This window comes from Strix aluco, chromosome 3 (assembly GCF_031877795.1).
Source record: "Strix aluco isolate bStrAlu1 chromosome 3, bStrAlu1.hap1, whole genome shotgun sequence".
Lineage (NCBI taxonomy): Eukaryota > Metazoa > Chordata > Aves > Strigiformes > Strigidae > Strix > Strix aluco.
In genome coordinates, this window is record NC_133933.1 from 10,534,425 (window position 1) to 10,553,008 (window position 18,584).

The window sequence follows — 18,584 nt, forward strand, 5'->3', positions numbered from 1 at the left end:
GTGTGGGTTAAGCTTGAGCTTTTTTTGGGAGTATTGGGTGGTTGCAAGCTGAAGCCGGCAAGCTTCTTGAAATCAGTTTTGTATGATGAAAAAATTTGTACGATGAATGGACTGAAAATAAAAGCACAATGTAAAAAAAACCCAAAACAAAACACAAGCCATTAGAAGTATTTTATTAACAAAAATTCTGCTTCTACTCAGATAAAATATTTGTGTTTGTTTTCCCCCACGAGCCAAAATCCCGCTGAATTTCTGCTGCACGATGGGCAATATTGATCGCACCAGAGAAACTCCCAACCCATTTCAGCACTTCATGCGAATTGGTGCCTTTCCATGAGCACATTCGATGGAGACTTTTTGCTTTGCAGTTTGAAGGGACCGAATGGGCTGCAATGCATCGGGGTTTTTTTGTACACTCAACAGGGAAAAATTAATAGAGCTTTGAAACAGAGCAGGCTGCTGCACCACCTCCCCTCGCAGAGCCGTGCCTGTAATGGCTGTGCTTCACACAGCACTTGGAGGGGAGTGTGCCTTTAATGTCCTGTAGATTTAAATTTAATTTCTGAAATACGCATGGCGCAACGATGGACCACGGTGATCGCGTGCTTGTTCTGCATAAGGCGCTGCGATGCGTTGCTTCGTCGTACAGCTATTTTGCTGAATTGCAGCCATATTTCTGTCAGTACAAGTGATGGTCTATATGAGGGATTAATCTGACACCAGACAGTGATTCCTAATCCTTCAGTATATCATAATCTATTTACTTTGCATGCTAAGAGGATTTCAGTTTAAAAATATACAGGAAACGATACTAGAAATGTACATAAGATCCAGAATGCCGTTTCCTAAAATTGCAGTTTTTCATTAAAAAAAAAAAAAAAAAATCCCCTCATGGCTTTCTTGGAAAAGTCCTGTCTGTCCTAGAAAAAGAAGTGTTGAATAGGGATTTAACTGGAAATAGGCATATGTTTCCCTTTAGGCTTCAGCCCTCTGACCATTTTCACCCTCCTCCTTCCCCACAGCTTTTGTGCTTGACCATACGACATGAAAGAAGAGCTCTCCAGTATAGCAGGTTCCTCGGCTGGGAGTTACACCGGCAGGTTTTTATTGACAAATTCAGAACAGGTTTGGAACCAATGTGGGCTTTTATGTGCATTAATTGCTACTCAAAGTGCATGAATTAGCAGTGACTGGCTAACATAGAGGTCAGCACAGGGAAAACCACAAATGGTTGGGTGCGATGGCTCCTTATTCATCTGTAATCATATGTTTTCTCTGTGCTCTGCCAGAAAGGCTGTCTACAGAATAACTGTAGTAAGTCGTGTTAGTGGGTACATCTCCTGAAACTTACATCATAATTTATATTTCTAATTTTTTAATAATTTAATTTATGCTCAGCCATAACACTTTGCGTCCCCAAAGCACATCCTGCACCCGAGCTGGCTGTCGGCCACGCCAGCCAGCATCAACCCTGCCCAGCCTCTGCCTACCTCTGCCTGGCTGGGTACCACTAAGGGCGTTCAAATCACTGCCTGGCTCTACTATGTACAGAGGGGTTAAAAGCAAAGCTTTCCAGGAGGGGACTCTACTCAGAGCAAGCACTCTGATAACAGCAAAGAGAGCATAAATTATTTCAGGCCCGTGATGCACCAAGCATAAAGACCATTGACAGCCCAAGCTGGATAGTACTCTCCCCTCTCTGCCCCTCTTTTCTCCCCCCACCAAGTCCTGGCTCTTGACTTACAGGCAGGAAAGCACCACGTGCCTTTGGAGCAGGCGCTTGCGTGCGGAGGCAGCTGCCGGCACTCGGGCGAGAGGCAGGAGCTTCATCAGCTTGTGGTGGGTAACCCAGCTTCTTGGCACCGTGGCACCAGCCCCTGGGCCGCTGGCAGCACTGTGGTCCAGCAGCAAATGCTATTTAAAAAAAAAAAAAAAAAAAGATACTAATAGTAGCCATGCACCCAGCAGCCTTCTTGCTTGAGACGTGAGGCACCAAGTCACCCAGGCGGCTGTTTCACAACCAGGCTGCCCAAAAAAAAGCCCCACGATCTCGCCGGCGCCTGCTCCCGGAGCCGATTTACCTGCCAAGACTTGCGCTCGGGGCGGCAGCGCCTCTTCAAGCCTCGGGGAAGCCCACAGTGGGAGAAATTTTCTCCACCACCCGAGTCCCAGCGGTGCAGGCATGCATGCTAGCAAAATGGGGAGGGGAGGGTGATGGGCCCACCCCCCAAATCTGAGCACGACCCTCTCCAGACCATGCTTGCCCACTAACGAGTACAAGTCATGTCTTGCTCACTCTGCTGGCACCGACCCATGGATGGCAGAGGGAGGACGAGGCCTGACCACGCTTGGCTCACCGGCAGGCATTGCGCTGGTTAGTCACCACACCACTTTTCCAGGGGGGTTTCTACCCAATATAAGAAAAAAAAAAAAAAAAAAGAAATTTGATTTGTTTTGCAGCAAACCAGCTGTTCCCACTTGAGTCGTGCTTGTCGACCTTCGAAGAAACCCAAGACTGGGAGAAATGCAACAACAAAAAAAAAAATTAAAAAATGAAGCCAGGCATTGAGGGCAAAGCCATTATTTGATGTGATCTGGAACAGGTCTCCTCTGCGTCCCCGCTGCCAGCTGGCCTCAGAGACTGGCCCCGCTGCTGTGCTCCAGGGCTGCACGAGTGGGACAGGAAAATGCCCAAATTGTGGTGTGGGGGATGCTGGAGAAGCCACTGGGTGCTGCTGGGTGCCCAAACCAGGGGGGTTTCCCCTGGGGGATACGAGTGACGACCCTACCACAGTGGCCCCACCTCAGTGGGGGGCACTGTCTGAAGAAGTTTAAGGCCGTGTCCCCAAAACTGAAATTCAGGCTCCCCTCTTGGCTATGTCTCTCAGCATTGCTGATTTACTGAGTTATAATGAAGCACATTTTTTAAGGAAGATGAAGTGCATGTAATTTTTGTTTAAAGATGGGGGGGGGGGGGGTTGTTATACACTTTATACACCTGCTGGCTCTTGTCCCTCAGGTGCTCACTAAATCTGGGAGGGCAGCTGCAGTTCGCTTTGTGCCCAGCACAGATTTTTTTTTTTTTTTTTAACAGCTCCAGGAGGGCTGTGATAACTTTTTGCCCTTTGAAAGAAGGGGGATGCATAAGCTGGTGGCACCCAGACCCAGCACACGTAGTCGTCCCTAAGACTGCCTGTACAGCCACGCTTTGGTGTGATGCCTTACTAGTGCTTGCAGAAGAGAACAATTATTTCACATGTATATAAAAATAAATATATATATGTATATATATATGCACTGAAGGAGACAACAAGGAAAAGAACCGTTTAAAGAAAAAAAAAAAATCCTCTAAAATCAACTTGGCTACCATCTCTCCCTGCTGCGCTGTGTGAGTACTGGGGGCCAACACTGGAAAGCTGAGCCCATGGCCCCTGGGCCTGATCCCCCCCCCTCAGTTTGCCGGCTGCACCCTCTTTCCCAGCAGCCGCGGCAGCACATCACCAGATCCGCTTGCACCCCACTGGGATGCTGAGGGGGGGCTGTGGAGAGGTGCAAACCCTCTCCAAAGTGGCTGCCTGGAGCACGTCAGCGCCTCGACATCTCTCACCACCCCCCTCCATTGTCCCTGCTGCCCCAGAAGTGCTGGGGGACACCAGGGATGGGAACACATGGCACAGCCCTAGAGCTCCTGGCTGCAGTGAGCACTGCTGCAAGACCACAGGGAGCAGGATGGGAATTTGGGGATGGCCCCCCCCCCCCCCAGGTGCATCAACAGCTCAAGCAGGGTAGCAGTGGCCCCAGTGGTCCCCTCAGCCTGGGTCCCATGGGAGTGGGAATGGCCCCAGCACCAGTGGGCAGCCTCCAACAACTGCGGGGAAGGTCTGGGGGAAAAAAAAAGGGGAGCTTGTCATGAGAAATAATTCATTGCCCCTTTCCCCGGCTGGATCACACCCAGCAGCAGCTGAGGAGGGAAATGCTGGGAGCCAGGGCTGGAAACACGGGTGTCGAGCATCCCTGCCTGCACCTGCCTGCACCGGGGGGGCAGAGGTCTGTCTGCATGGCTGTATGTCTGAGCAGCCCTCACACCCACCACCACCCAGGCCTGCCCGTGGGTCCCAAGTCTGTGGGGCTGCTCCACTGGGTTGGGGCAGGGGTTGCTCTTTCAGCCAGTGTTTGCCCATCTTGTGGGTCCCGCTGGCAGACCAGTGCAGCAATAAAGCAGTAACCAATTAACAGCTTCAATTAACATAAAAGCAGTCCCCAGTCCACACCCACAGAGGCAGCAGTAGGTCCCCCTCCAGAGCACTCACAAACTCATCACACACACACCCCCATCCTGCTGGGACCCCCCAGGAAGTGTTTCCCAGCACCTCATTCCCTGCAGAGAAGTTTCCTGGGGATGAGGAGGCAGGGAGGAGGAAGGAGGACAGGACACCACGGCGTTTATTAGTTTGGATTTTATTGGGGTGGGGGGAAGAAGGGGGCGGGGTTGCCTTACAGTTGAAGGGGTAAGTGTGGGGTTACGGCATCAAAAAATTCACACGTACATGGTCCCTCTCCTGCTATGGGGCAAAGCTGCTGGAAAGCACCAGGCTGAGGCAGGTGGCCCAGACCCACGAAAACGCACCAACCACCTGAAGGGGCTAAAAAAAAAAAAAAAAAAACCCAAACAAAAAAACACACACTCCCAAAAAGTCATGCCCCCCCCAACCCCAATGCACAGCTGCTTTCCTCTGCACCCCCCTCCCCCAAAAAATAAACCAAAACTTTTTTTTTTAACTGCTTCTTTTTCTTTCCTTTTTATTATTTTTTTTGTTTAATTTTTTCCAAAAGTTTTGCTTTTTTTGGTCTGCAGGTTGTGGATCAGCTGGGCAGCCCTTCCCTCCCTCTGGGCACCCTCCCTGGGCTGCTGCCCCCCCTTCCCCGGCCCTGGGACGGTGCAGCCAAGCTTGCGCGGAACCCTGGAGGATGGACGGAGGATGTGAGACAGGGAAAGATTCATTTTTAGGGACAAAAATTAAAATAAATTTTTTTTTTTGAAGTTCTGTTCCATGTTAGACTCTAGATAAATGCCAACCCAACAGCATCAACTAAAAATAATCACGGTCACTGGAACGGACCTAGTATTTACATCGTTCCCGCCGCTCCCAGCGGCAAGAGGCTGTACAGGACCAGCGAGCCAGGGGCTCCCGCAGCCCAAGGGGGGGGTGGGGAGGGTCCCCACATGAAGTTGGGGGGGGCACTGGCAGGGCAGGAGCCAGCCTGCGCCTCTGCCCAGGGGGCAGCAGGGGAGACGCTAGGCTTTTCTTTTTTTTTTTTTTTTTAAACTCCTCTTCTGTTGTGTTTAAAAAAATAATAATTATAATAAAGCCCCTGGAGGGGCGCAGGAAGCAAATAAATATCAGTCAGTAGAGATGGGGGTGGCAGGACCCCCCCGGGGCATTGCCACTGCTAACGAAGAGGGGGGAGAAGGAGGAGGAAGAGCCAGAGCCAGAGTCCTGCCCGGGAGGCAGCGGGGAGACCCCAGGCAGGGGGTCCGTGGCAGCTTGGGGGGACGGCGGTCAGCCCCTCACAAGACCTGGAAGCGCCAGGACGCCTGGTCCTTGTAGTCGAGGCAGTCGGGGGAGTTGAAGTTGAGCTTCCAGGAGGCGGCGGCGGCAGCGGCGGGCTCCTTGTAGTCCAGGCAGTCGGAGGAGTTGAAGGGCAGCCCAGTGCCGCCATAACCCTGGTGGTGGTGGTGATGGTGATGATGGTGGTGGTGGCCCGAGCTCTGGCTCAGCGGGTGGTGGTGGTGGTGGCCAGGCACCGAGGAGGGCCCCATGGGGCTGAGCTGGTGGGGATGGTGGTGGGAGTGCATGGGCGCCAGGTAGGAGCTGCAATCCACGCCCCCGAAATAGGACGAGGAGGGCGGTGCGGGGTAACCCTGCCCGTACCCCCCGCCTTGGCCGTAGGACACGGGGTAGCTGGCAGAGGCGGCAGCGGCAGCAGGGCCAGCCCGTTGCATGCAGGACGCGGCGGCTGGCGGCAGCGGCTCGGGCACCGTCACCCCCGCCGGCGCCGCGCTGGGAGAGATGGAAGCCGGGCTCCAGATGGATGACGCTGGGGTGCTGAGAGATGCCGGGGCACCCGCCGGGGCCGATGAGGCTGAGCTGGAGGAGGAAGAAGAGGCTGAGCTGGAGGCCGCTGCTGGCGGCGTGAACTGCCCGCTGCTCTCCGAACCCGAGCTCTCTCGAGCCGGTGAGGATTTCTTCTTGGCCGGACGGCTCTTGGCCCCGCCGCCGCTCTGCTGCTGCTGCCGGCACTTAGCACGGCGGTTCTTGAACCAGACCTGGAGAGAGAAAATGGGGTGCAGGGGGATGAGCGGCAGGGCAAGGAGGGGCAGTGGGGCGAGCAGGGGGGGGGCTTGCCCCACCACCCCTCCTTGCCCCCAGAGCACCCAGCCAACCTCACCCCAGCACCAGTTTTCCCAGCACCCACGCCCAGCCATTAGCACTGCACACCCCCACACCCCGAAAAAACCCTGCCCCGCCTGTCACCCAGGCCACCCCGCATCCCGCCCCAAGCAAGGATGCCCAGGTCCAGCAGCTGGGGTGTCCCAGTTTGTGCTTGTCCGCAGCAGTAACAAAATATTGTTTGGGGGCACGGATCGTGTGTGGGGTGCTGCCCTGCTGGGCATCATCATCTGGGGAGCAGCGCCGGAGGGAGCACCCCTGGGAAGCACCCGGGCAGTGTAGCTGCTACGCCCTGGGGCAGGTGGAAGGGACAGAAAAATATTAAGAAAAATAAAAAGAATTTTAAAAAAGGATAAAAAAAGGATAAAAAAAGAAAAATAAAAGCCCCCCCCTTTGCCTGGATGTCCCCACGGCGGGACAGACGAGTGGCCGGGAGCCCACACGCATCCCAGCCCCAAGGAAAGAGGGATGAGTGCGGAGGGTGAGCCGGGTCCGAGCGGCACCAGCCAAGGGGGGGTGCCCCCACATCCCCCCCACCCACAACGGCGTGGGATCCCCCCCACGCAGGTCCGGTACCTGGACTCGGGATTCGGGCAGGTTGATCTTCAGGGCGACCTCCTCCCGCATGAAGATGTCGGGGTAGCGGGTCTTGGCGAAGAGTGCCTCCAGCACGTCCAGCTGCGAGCGGGTGAAGGTGGTGCGCTCCCGCCGCTGTTTCCGTGGGGTGGCTGGGGGCGAGCACCGCCACGCCGGTCACACCGGGTACCCCGCACACCTCCCGCACCCCGCCCCGGCGTGGCAGGAGTCCCGGCATAGCCGGGGCAGGGGCCTGAGAGGCATCCCCCGCTCCGACCCCAAAAAGCGGCGGTGCTCCCCACACACCCCGGCCCCACGGCAGCCGGGCTTTGCCCCTCCGGGCCGGACCCTGTCCTGCCGCGGGCAGAGCGAGCGGCACCGGGCTGGGCAAGGGTCAGGCCCAGCCCCGGCGGGAGCAACGGAGAGATTTCGTTGCGTTGAAATAAATCTACTTCTTGGGGTTTTTAAAGCTTTTTTTATCCTTAAAAATCCCCGCAGGAACGAAGGAGCTCCGGGGACGGGGGGAAATTCAGCCGGGCCCGGTGCTGTCCCCCCACCCTAGGCTGCGGGCAAAGGGGGGCACCCACCCCACAGCCCACCCCAAACCCTACAGCCCCACGGGCTTCTCCAAACCCGCCCGGGATGGAGCTTTTCCCCCCTCCACTTGCTCCCGGGCAGGCACCCGCCAAGGCGCGGGTGGGCAACGGCAGGGATGGGGAGGGGGCCGCGGTGCGGGGCACTCACCCGGGTACCCCACGGAGGGATGCAGCAGGTCCATGGCAGGGCCCGTCAGCCCCAGCCCGTTCATGCCGTAAGGGGGCTGTTTAAGGTAAGACATCATGCTAAAAGCCGGGCAGGTTTCCTCCAAAGTCCCGCAGAGAAAAAAAAAAAAAAAAAAGAAGAAAAAAAAAAAAATGTGTGGGGTGGGGAGGGGGGAAAAGGAAAAAAAAAAAAAGCAAGCCCCAACAAAAAGAACCCCTGAAAAAACCCCAAACGAGAGGCAAAAAAATTAAAAGCCAACAACAATTAAAAAACGGAGCACAAAATCGGCGTAAAAGGAGTTTTTTTCGTTCCGTCCCGCCGTCACCTCCGCGAGGTCCTCAAGCGATCGCAGGCAAAGGGAGACAATAAAAAAAAAAAAAAAAGAAAAAAAAGAAGGAAAAAAAAATTAAAACGACAACGAGGATCGGGAAACAAAAAGGCGGATTTCTTCCCCGCGCAGAGGCGAGGCCGGAGCGTCTGAGGAAAGAGCGGAGAGAGGCGGGTTAGGGGTCCGGGCGCCCCGAGTCCTGCCGAGGGGCGCCCCGGGGCTGCGCGGCCGCGGGGCTACGCGCACGCCGGCGCGGGGGCACCGGTCGGGCGGCCTTCGGTGGTAAATTTTATTATTATGACTATTATTTTATTTTAAACGAAGGCGAGTTGCGTGCAAGTGCCGAGAGGCAACAGTGCCCGGCGATGGGGAGAGATAAAGCAATTATTTAAAAAGATAATTGGATTAGGAATCAAAAGGAGGTACCAGAGGAGGGAAGTATAATTAATTTAAAAGCGAGCAGACGGGGACGTTTTAATTAGAAATGGATAAGAGTTAAAACGGGAAAAAGGAAAAGGGAGAGCGCAGGCACCCGAGCGGGCGGCGGGGCCGGGCCGGCGGCGGGGCCCGTCCCGGGGCTGGGGGGGCTCCGGCGGGGCCGGGGGGGACACACGGGACCCGGCGGCCGGTGGCAAAAAGCAGCAGATAAACGCGGAGGGGAGGAAGGGGCGGAGAGAGCCCGGGCGGCCCCGCCGAGCCCCGGGGGCGGCCCCCGCTGCCGAGGCCGGGACACACTCCCACACACTCCCCCCCCCGCCCCGGGGGCATCGCGGACGCCCCGGCCCGAGGGGGTGGCAGGTTTTGGGTGGGGGTGAGGGACACCCCCCGGCAGGCCGGGGCCGGGCGGCAGCGCCGTGACCCCGCACCCGGCGTTGCATAACTTTGCCGGTAAGCGCGGCGGAGCGGGACCGTCCCGGGCGGCGAGAGGGTGGGAAAAGGGGGAAATAAAGGGGGGGGGGGGGGGAAAGAAGAGAGAAAGAAGAAAATCGCGGGGCAGCCCCGGCCCGGCTGTGCCCCCCCCCGCACACACACACACACACGCACCGTGGGGGTCGGTGCCGCGGGCCCGCTCCGTCCCGCCGCCGCCGCCCGCTCCGTCGGGGAGCGCGGTGCCCGCCGCCCGCCCCCCACCCCGCCGCCTCACCTGCGCGGCCACCTGCGGAGCGACCGCGGCGGAGGGGGCTGCGCGCAGGGCGGAGCGGGCGGGGGGCGCGGAGGGAGGGGGCGGGCGAGGCGGGGGAAGGGGGGGGGGGGTCAGGCAGGTGAGAGGCGGGCTGGGGAGGGGGGCCGAGGGGGGGGGGGGGGGGGGGGGGGGTTGTCCGAGGCCGAGCCGCGCACCCCCAACTTGTCGGGGAGCCCCGCGTTACCTTGGCGGCGGCCCGCGCTGTCGGGGCGATGGAGCCGCGGCCCTGATGAGGATTGATCACCTACCCCCGGCCCTACCCTTGTATGTGCGCGCAAAGCATCTGCGTAACCAGCCCGGCGCCAATCCCCGGCCGCTCCCCGCCTGACTGACAGCCGCCCGGGCAATGGCAGCGCAGGGCGCCCGCTCCCTCCGCGCCCCCCCCCCCCCCCTCCCGCCCCGCGCCGCTCCGCGCCGCTCCGCGCTCACCCGCGCACCCGCCGCCGCGCCCGGCCCCGGCGGCGCGCAGAGCTGGCCGGCGGAGCGAGGGGGGTGGAGGGGGTGGGCGCGCAGGGCTCCGCGGAATCTCCGCGGAGGGGATGGAAGGGGTGTGAATCGTTAGAGAAGTTGTGCTGGGGGAGCCGCTCCGCGCCCGCGCAGCTCTGCCCCCTCCCCCGGGCACAGCCCCCCCGCCCTGCGCCGCTCCGCGCCGCCGCCGGCCGAGGGAACCGCGGAAAAGTTTCGGCCGCCGCCTGCGCCGGCGCGGAGGGCGCTCCTGGAGGGGGAGGCGGTGTGGGGAGCGGAGGGGAACGGAGGGGAGCTGGGGGGAGCGGGGTCCCGGCCCCCCCCCCGGGGGCTGGAGGCTCGCCCAAACTTTGTGCTTTAAAATAATAATGAAAAAGCAGCGGCCGCACCTTTCCCCGCGTGTCCTGCTCCGCACCGCGGGGGGCGAGCGGGCGGGGGTGGCCCGGGGGCGGTGGGGGGGAACGGCACCCACCGCCCCGCTCCGCGCCGCTCCGCACCGCTCCGCGCAGCCTGACTCGTTGTCCGCCGCGGCGGCGAAAGCGGAGCGGCGCGCAGGGACGCGGAGAGGGGCTCTGCAGCCGCGCAGGCAGCGGAGCGGCCGCGGACCTCTACCGAGGGCTCCGGTGCGCGGCTTTTGTTGGTCTCCCCAAAACAACTCTCCCCTAATTGCAGCTGGAGCTGAAAGCGAGCTAATGTTCAAAGGCGCTGCCCGCCGGCCCCGACCGAAACGCGCTTGGCCTTTCTCCCCACATTTTATTATATTTTTTTTTCTCCTTCTTTCCCCATCTTTTTCCCGGGCGAGGAGCGAACCGTCTGACCCGGGCGGGAGGGAGCTGACGGGCCGAGTTGGGGAGAGAAAAGGAGGTTTACAAGCTCCTCCGCTCGCCCCCAGAAGTCAGCGACACGGGCGCTTCTCCCCGCAACAAAGGCGCCGCAGCCCATTCACAAAAAAGCAAAAGGAGGAGGAGGAGGGAGGAGGAAGGGTTTGGGGGGGCAGTTCCCCCCCCTTCCAGCAGCCCCCCACCTCCCGTTTTGCCCCGGTCCCGCCGGGGCAGTTCCCGGGCTGGGCCGCGCTCCCCCGCCCCCCGTCGCCTTCCCATCACTTCTCCCCGCCGGGGGCAGCCCCGGTCCTGGCGGGCAGCAGCAGCCGCCCCCCCGGGGCTGCTCCCCCCCCCCGACACCGAGGGGTATCTGTGACCCCCGCAGCCACCGCGGTTGCCCAGTCCCCAATTGCGGGCGCCTCCCCGCAGGCTCGGCCGGGGGCTGCGGGCAGGGCGGGCGCGGGGCTCCGCCGCCCCCCGAGGTGACGGTCTCGGCTCAGCTCGACCCCCCCTCACCCCCCCCCCCCCCCCTCCGCCGGACGGAGCCTCCGCCCTCCCCGCTGCGCCCAGGTAAGCTCGGCGGCCGGCCGGGGGGTTTGGGGGGGGCCGGGCTGTGCGGCCCCCGGCCCCGGCGGCGGGGAAGGGCAGGGGCAGGGGGTGCAGCTGGGGACGGCCACGGGGGAAGGGGGGGGCGGCTCTTGCGGCCAGTTCCCGACCTGGGGGGGGAAACAATTGTTTTTCACGCAACCCGGGGCCTGAGTTACTTTTTTTTCGCATTAAAAGAGAGACAAGCACCGGACCCCCGGGGGGGGAATGCGCGCCCGCCGTCCCCCCACGCCCCCCCAAGGGGCAGCTCCGGGCTTCGGCGGTGCCCGGCCGGACAGGCAGCGCAGCGAGCTTTGCCGCCCCCTCCCCGCCCGAGCTTCCGCTGCCCTCCGCGGCCGCGGAGACCTCGGAGCGTGTCTCCCCCCCCGCCCCCAGCCCCTGCATTTTTGGGAGGGGGCAGGGGGGCACGGAGGATCCAGCTGCCTGCCGCCCCTGCGCTCCCGCGCATCCTCCCCAACTTCGCCCGGGGCCACCCCACCGGCGGGCACCGGGGCAGCCCCCGACCCCCGGTCCCAGGCCAGCACAGCCCGCGGGCACCGGCGGCCGCTCACACGGGGCCGGGCGCTTCCCTCCTCCACGGGGGATTTTTTTTTTTCGGTGGGAGCGGGAGGGCGCGGCGGGGAGCGGGTGGCAGTCGCATCCCGAGCCGCCGGCGATGGGGAGGGTCCCACCCGGGACGGCAGTCGTGTCCCCGCGGGCTTTGGGCTCCCTCCGACCCCGCCGCCCGCTCAGCTCCCCGCGGGAGCGCTCCTTACGCGGCCGCTGCCGCAGCGTTTGGCCGCGCATCTCCCGCGCCGGCCGGCGGGCGGCATCGCCCCGCAGGGAAAAGTTTTACCTCCCCCTCCCCGATTCGCATTTTATTAAAAACAAACGAAAAACTTTTCCCGCTGGTGGGTTTCGTTGCGATGGAGAAGCGGCGGCGGCCGAGGCGGCCCGGGGCGGCGGAACCCCGCAGCCCTCCCCGGGGTCGGGCCCTTCCCGGCCCCGGGCCCCCTCCGCGGGGCGCGGGCGGGGAGAGGGGGAGGGAGTGTCCCAGGTAAAGAGGAAAGCGGCAGTTACGGTAAGAAAGATTCGGCTTTTATTGAAAATCTTATATATGACTCGATATTGTAATAAATAAACGAGACGAGCTCCACGAAGGGACGATGCGAGCGCGGGACACGCGTGGGACACACGGACGGGGCGGGGGGGGGGGGGGGGGGGAGGGGGGACGTGGCCCGGGCGCAATAAATAACGCGGAGCGGCGGCGCGGCCCGGGCCCGCGGGGGGACGCGGGTGCGAATCGCCGGGCCGGGCTCAGCCGCAGGCCGGGCTCAGCCCCAGGTCGGGCCGGGCTCTGTCCCGCTCGCAGCCGCACCCCGGGCTTTGCGCTAACTCCGGGGGAGAAACCCCCCGAGTAAACCGGAGCAGCTCAGCTCTATTCCCGGGGATAATGTAAAACTGCTGAAATAAACCACTGGTAAATACAGCACATTTTTAATAATAACTGGGGTGGATCTGACCTAACTATAAAATGTAGGTAGCTTATTAAGTATTACATATGGCAGGACTAGATGAAACCATTCCCAATGATTTTTTTTTCCTATATCCCCCTCTCTAATCCTATTACGACAAAAACGTATTTATTTCAAAACTCAGCCCTCCTCCAGCTACAGAAACCAGGACAGACTTTATTTCTTCTGCTCCCTCCACACACCTCCGGCATCGCCCGCACACCCGGGGTCTCGGCGATTTCATTTCAAACCCTTTCGGCAGGAGAGCTGAGCCCACAAGGAAACCACGGTACAACGCGAGTTCGCTTGAATGGAAACCAAAAAACAACAGAGCGGGGCCCGGCGCAGCCTAGATCTGGCCTAAGAAAATGGAAAAAAGTTTAAAATTTTTTTTTCAAAACATTTTTTTGTTTTTCTTTCCAGTCTCATGTCGGCATTTTAAAAACGTAAGACAGAGCCGCGCTGCGATTTCGCCACCGCTGCGGGAAGGCCGCTCACTGGAGGACGCATTTCTCTTCCTTCTTGGCCATCTTGCCTTTGTTTTGCTCGAGGGTCCTCTCCAAATGCTCGTCCTCTTCCTCGGCCCTGCGGAAAGAGGCGGTGGGAGGCACGGTGAGGGGCTGCGCGGGATGTGCGCTCACCTCCGCGGCCGCGCCGAGCTCCCGCCACGGCCACGGGCCGCCCGCTGGCTTGGCCCAAACTTTCCGGGGGGGCCGTGGCGACTCGTCGGGGACTCCCTTGCACCCCTCCCCTCCTCCCCTTTCGTCCGACTCACTGCTTCTCCTGGGCGTCCAGGTCCCTGACCAGCGCGTCCCGTTTGTTAACGAGAATAACGAGTTCGTCCAGCAAAAGCTGCTCCCGCCTCTTCTGCGCCTCGGTCTTCTGCCAGTCTGCGGGAGGGAACCAAAACAAAAACAGCGCTCAGACACCGCGGCCGCCACCGCGGGGGCGCAGAGAGCCGCGCCGGGACCCGCGGCCGCTGCGGCGGGGACCCCGGCCCGGTACAGCCCGGCCCGGCCCGCGGAGCTACCGCGGGGACAAGCGCACGCAGCCCGTCGGCGTTTCGCCTCCCTGCCCACCTGGCCTGGGGGGAGCTCAGCAGCGACTTTGGGGTCGTTTTTTAAAATGATTTTTTTATTTTTTTAAATATTTTTTTTTTCACGTCTGTGTTTCCTGGACGGCTACCGACATTGCCAAGTTCCCCCTCCTCGGAGGAAAGCCCGTTTCCCTGCAACCCGGCTCTTCTTTGCTAATTCCCCGCTCGCTCTCAGCAGCTGGAGGAATCTCACACTGGGCACCATATGCTTCACAGTAACTTTAAAAAGCAGGTATCAGTTCATTAGCATTTTCCCCTTTGAAGTAAAAATACACTTGCTACAGAATATCGCGGGGCCCCCCTTCACCCCCGGCGCGGGCAGCTTTTTCCAAAAGCCGCCTCGCTTTTCCCGAAAGGGCTTTGCCCGGCCCCGGCCCGGCCCCGCAGCCCCCCGGGGCCGCCCCGCAGCCCCCCGGCTCTCCCGGGCCAGACCGTGAGGGCTGGTGGCTGCCAGTCAAGGCCCAGCCTGCCCCGCCTCCCTCATTAAGAAGGTAAACAATGAAAAGCGGGAGCAGTAGATGATGAGGGAGATAGCAGGACAAATGAGGAGCGGGAGGGAAAGAGGACACCGGCTCCAAAAAAAAAAAAAAAAAAAGCCACCACCACCGGGAGAAGCCATCGCCACCGGCCCGGCGGTGTCCTCCTCCTCCACCTCCTCCTCGTCCTTCCCCAAGGCGGAGGGGAGAGAGGGTGCAGCCGTTTTGGCTTTCTCCCCGCGCTCTCCATTGCCCTGGGCGATCATGTTCAAACTCACATGGCTGGTGCTTATTCAGATAACCCGAACAATGCTCACCGCCCGTTACCATGTGAATCTTCACAAACCCCGCAAGAATGCGGTGGTTCAAATCCCCCTGACCCCCCTCCAAAGCCAAATTTATTCAAGACAGCAAACTGCTCAGAAGCTTTATGAAAGCAAGTGGTGCTAGAGGGAATTCAGCCTTGTATTTACAAATTAAAAATTAGATGCATCATCATGCAATAAAGGTGGGAAAAGCGGCAGAAAGGCAGGACTGTGTAACCGCTTTTACCGCACCCTCGCCTTCTGGCTGGGCACACGGGCCCACGAGTGAGGTACGGGTCCATGGGCACGCAGGGAAAACCCACGCCGACACGCGTGTGCAGGCACACTTGGGAGAGCGAAGGTGCACGGCCGTGCCTCGCAAAGCCGGGAGGGATTCGGCGCAGCAGCACGCGAGCCCGTCCCGGAGCATCGGCCTGCCAGGGCCCTGCCGAGACTTCCCAGGAGTTTTTCTTTATCTCCTTCTTTTTCTCCCTCTTCTTCTTTTCCTCCTTTTTCTTTTCCTTTTTCCCTTTTTTTTTCTTCCTCTTTTTTCTTTTTTAAATGTGTTGCTTTCCCTCCACCGTTGCTAAGGAAATAATTTTCCAGGTGTACACAGATTAAAACTGAAGCTACCAGCCAAAATTACTGGTAATCTAAACCATTTCTCCGGCAACAAAGCTGCTTTAATTTGGGGAGCAGCCTTTTAGGTGCTAATTCTCAAGGCGATTCTCTCAATTTCCGTCGCTGCTTGCCCTTTTGCTCCTTTTGGGGAAGGCTCCTTCAGTTCGACCCATTTAAAACTCACCGCTCTGCACCTCCGCAAGTCAGAGCTTCCCCAAACCAGAGGGTTTTACCCCCACAAATAAAGCCTCTGCATGCGCAACGCAATCTCAGCGTGACAAAGTCTTGCAAAGGGCAGCAGCGGTGAGCCGGGCAGAAAAGGAGGAGGGAGACACTGCAGAGAATTTCACGGGTGTTTGCTCCCCCGAGACATGGCCCCCAACTTTCAGGTTAACTTTCCCCCCACTTCTGCTGATAACTGTGCTGAGACTCGGGCTGCCCGGCACATCTGGGCACACGAAGCTCTAGATGAAAAGGAACCCGAGAAACCCCGTCTCTACCTGGACTAGATTTAATTATTTTGCAATTTTGACGGTTTTCACTTAGTTGAAAAGCTCTCACTTTTAAAGCCCTTTTCTTTTTTTTTTTTTTTTTTTCCCTTCACCCCCTAGTTCTCCAGTTTCAGCAGCAATTTTAGCTTTTGAAACGGCAAAAATATTTCAGCACAGGTTTCACTCAGTCCTTCACTACAATTTTTCTCTGTTAAGTTCTTTTGTAAGAGCGATGGTTTTTGGTGCCCCATCTTGTAGCCCTGTTGGGTAAATAATGTCATATTAGGGCTTCATGGAACAAAACCAGGGTGTGTTTTTTTTTTTTGTTTGTTTCTGTATTTGCTTATTATTAGTGTTTGAAATACGCTACAGGAAAACTTGCTGGCAGAAATACTCCCTTGCATTTTTACTTTGTTTCCTAGAAAAGGAGTCTGACTTCCCCCCCACTAAATACAGTCAAGTAGCAATTGGTTAAAAGAGGAACCAGCAAAAAGTATTTAAATATCATTTTATATGTGATTACACTGCAATTTTGTTTTATCCAACAAGATACTGCCAGACAGCAGTTTCGGGAAGCATCCCTATGTTTAAAAAAGCAACTGTGTTCAAGTTTGATTCCTACCTGTTGTGCCTTTTAAGCCAGGATTACCTATAACACCTGTCACATATAGTTACCCAGGCTGACTGCCATTCTGGGAAGCTACAATATGGGCTGTGATTAATTTGAAGATTTCAGAATAATACTGTTATAAAAGCTACACTCTGGACAAAAATAGGATTAAGCTCTGAGGCTGTATATGAGCTAAAAGTGTTGAAAGCTAAAGCCCCCGTGCCACCGTTCGCGACGGGCAGTTTAAAATGACAGAGTTTGCTAAATTCATGTTAAAGTCGAAATGTTTTCAATTATTCATCTTCATTGACTTCATATTGTCTTTTTTTTCCCCCCACTGCTTAAACTGATAATTACTTTGAGCAAACAGGCGGCTGGTTCCCATAGAAATGCTGTAATAGAAATGGTCGAAAGTTCTCAGAGTAAAACCTTCAACCTCACCACTATAATAAATAAGCCCGGCACTTTGATGAAAATTAACACTATTTTTGTAAAGAGCACATTGGGGGATTGCAGTCAGGTCTTATCTTTAGTTCCAGTCAACTAGCAATCCTGAAAGAGTTTGCATCATCATCAGAGCAGGCCATTTGATAGGATTCTGCTGCTGAACCTAATCAATCTATGGAATACTGTGGCTGCGCGGTGTAACAAAGCTAAAATAGATTTACAAATGGGGTTTTAGAGGATAAGCTCCTCCACAGGATTACATATTGATTTTAAATATAAAAAGCTTATCATATAAACCATAACTACAAAAATAGTGAACCTATGCATAAATCCTTTTAGAAGAGCACCCACTTCAAACTATAAGCCAAGAATAAATCAAGATGTACAAAATCCGAAAGAAGATCCATTTCTTGGGCAGAAAATGAACACACCACCCCAAGGTGTGCAAAAATGAACTTATCTTTTCTAAGGAGGCATTAAATCTCAACTGAAAAAAAAAGAAAGGAGCGAGAGGAAAGGTAGCTGAAAGTAAGGCATCCCACCACTCGACCGTGGCAAAAATCAGGCTCTGAAACGCAGCACCTTGTTTACACGAGCCTGCCGGCTCCCAGAGAGACAGCCAAAATGCCTTCCCATATGCGCAGGTTAAAACAAACCCAGTAACCTATATTTTCTTTGGCCTATTAGGCAGGGATTTCAGGCCCTTCTCGGTCGGAGCAGTCTCGGCAGTGGAAAGAGAGGAACACTTTCTAGCTGGAAGAAGGCAGCGCGTTAACTCTCTCTTTCTTATCTCCACGGCTAAACGGGGAGGGGGGGAAGTATGCCTTTTTTTACCACCCTCGGTCATTCATGTATTCCACGTGAAGTGCCGTAACACTCCAAAAGGCTATTCAGCTGCGTATGCCTCCATTTTAGCGGTTGGCTAAGAGGACAGTGTCTCCACATCACTGAACATTATAACGGTCAGCACCTCCAGACGCCAGCGCTGCCCACACGCTGCCTGCGCAGGCCGGGCAGGCCGACCGCCAATAAACCGCCTTTATCTGTGATCAGCAGGCTGCTACCTTTTGCAAGGCTCTCTCTTTTGGCGCTCTCTTTTTTTTTTTTTTTTTCTTCCTGTCATCAACTAGCTAAGTAAATTGGTTGATAGATTTTTAAACAGCACAGTCACGCGTGGAAGAGTTAGAGCAATTTACCAAAACATTAATTATCACCTTTCAAAGACTTCTTTTTTTTTTTTTTTTTAAGTTCCAGTTTGGGTTAGTGCATTCTGCCTTTCTTTTAGACAAACAAACTGGTCCCATCCTGTTACATATATATATTTTTTTTTTTCCTGCCCATATATCTCAGGTTTGGAACTGGTGCCGGTAAAAGAGAGATCTGCCTTTTCAACTCTTTCACGGAGCCCAAGCGCTCATTAGCAATCGGCTAAATGGCCTCGGAAGCAGACAGCGCCAGGCTCTTGGGGCAGCCCATGCTTCTTTGGGGAAATCATAAGTGGTGTGGTTTTACCAGTACTTCCCAAAAAGTGCATCTTTGCACCCCAGCGTACGTCGAACACAGAGTGATACAGTGCAGATGCACACATTGAGAAGCGAGGTGTCACAAAAGTGTATTTTGAGTTTTGACAGGCATTTTCTTGGGAGAGTTTCTCCTTTAATATGTTTTTTAGGTAAAAGCAGCTGCTAAAAGTTCTAGCAGACTAATAATCTTATTGAGGGTTAAAATGCTAAATGCAGACTTTGTTGTATAAATAAAAAAACCAAAATAACCAAAATTCTCCAGCACTTATGTTTTCTCCCTAAGCCCCTGTTTACCATATCACCAGTAGCACAAAAAAAAAGAGGAAAAA

The 18,584-nt window shown here is 56.7% G+C and overlaps 2 protein-coding genes across 8 annotated transcripts in view; both read right to left on the bottom strand.

Moving 5' to 3' along the window:
• Positions 1-5,569: 5,569 nt before the first annotated feature.
• Positions 5,570-8,429, bottom strand: OTX1 (orthodenticle homeobox 1). The gene is made up of 3 exons (XM_074820586.1): positions 7,773-8,429; positions 7,029-7,180; positions 5,570-6,328 (listed from the first exon to the last, which is right to left on the bottom strand). Exons 1-3 carry the CDS (start codon positions 7,867-7,869, stop codon positions 5,570-5,572), a joined length of 1,008 nt encoding a protein of 335 aa, XP_074676687.1. The 5' UTR covers positions 7,870-8,429.
• A 3,819-nt stretch (positions 8,430-12,248) lies between these two features.
• The window catches only part of EHBP1 (EH domain binding protein 1), a 227,345-nt gene continuing 221,009 nt past the window's right edge, over positions 12,249-18,584 (bottom strand). For all 7 annotated transcript variants that reach the window (XM_074817315.1, XM_074817312.1, XM_074817311.1 and 4 more), the window contains 2 exons: positions 13,462-13,576; positions 12,249-13,271 (listed from right to left, as the gene is read on the bottom strand). In XM_074817315.1, coding sequence (XP_074673416.1) covers positions 13,181-13,271; positions 13,462-13,576 — 206 coding nt within the window. In that variant the 3' untranslated portion in view covers positions 12,249-13,180. The remainder of the gene's footprint in view (positions 13,272-13,461; positions 13,577-18,584) is intronic.

Bases quoted from the DNA above. Each gene is read 5' to 3' on its own strand.
- OTX1 (XM_074820586.1), bottom strand. From the start codon at position 7,869: ATGATGTCTTACCTTAAACAGCCCCCTTACGGCATGAACGGGCTGGGG. The intron at 7,181-7,772 runs GTGAGTGCCCCG...GCTCGCCCCCAG, and splicing joins TCCCTCCGTGGGGTACCCGG to CCACCCCACGGAAACAGCGG. The intron at 6,329-7,028 runs GTACCGGACCTG...TTCTCTCTCCAG, and splicing joins TGCCCGAATCCCGAGTCCAG to GTCTGGTTCAAGAACCGCCG.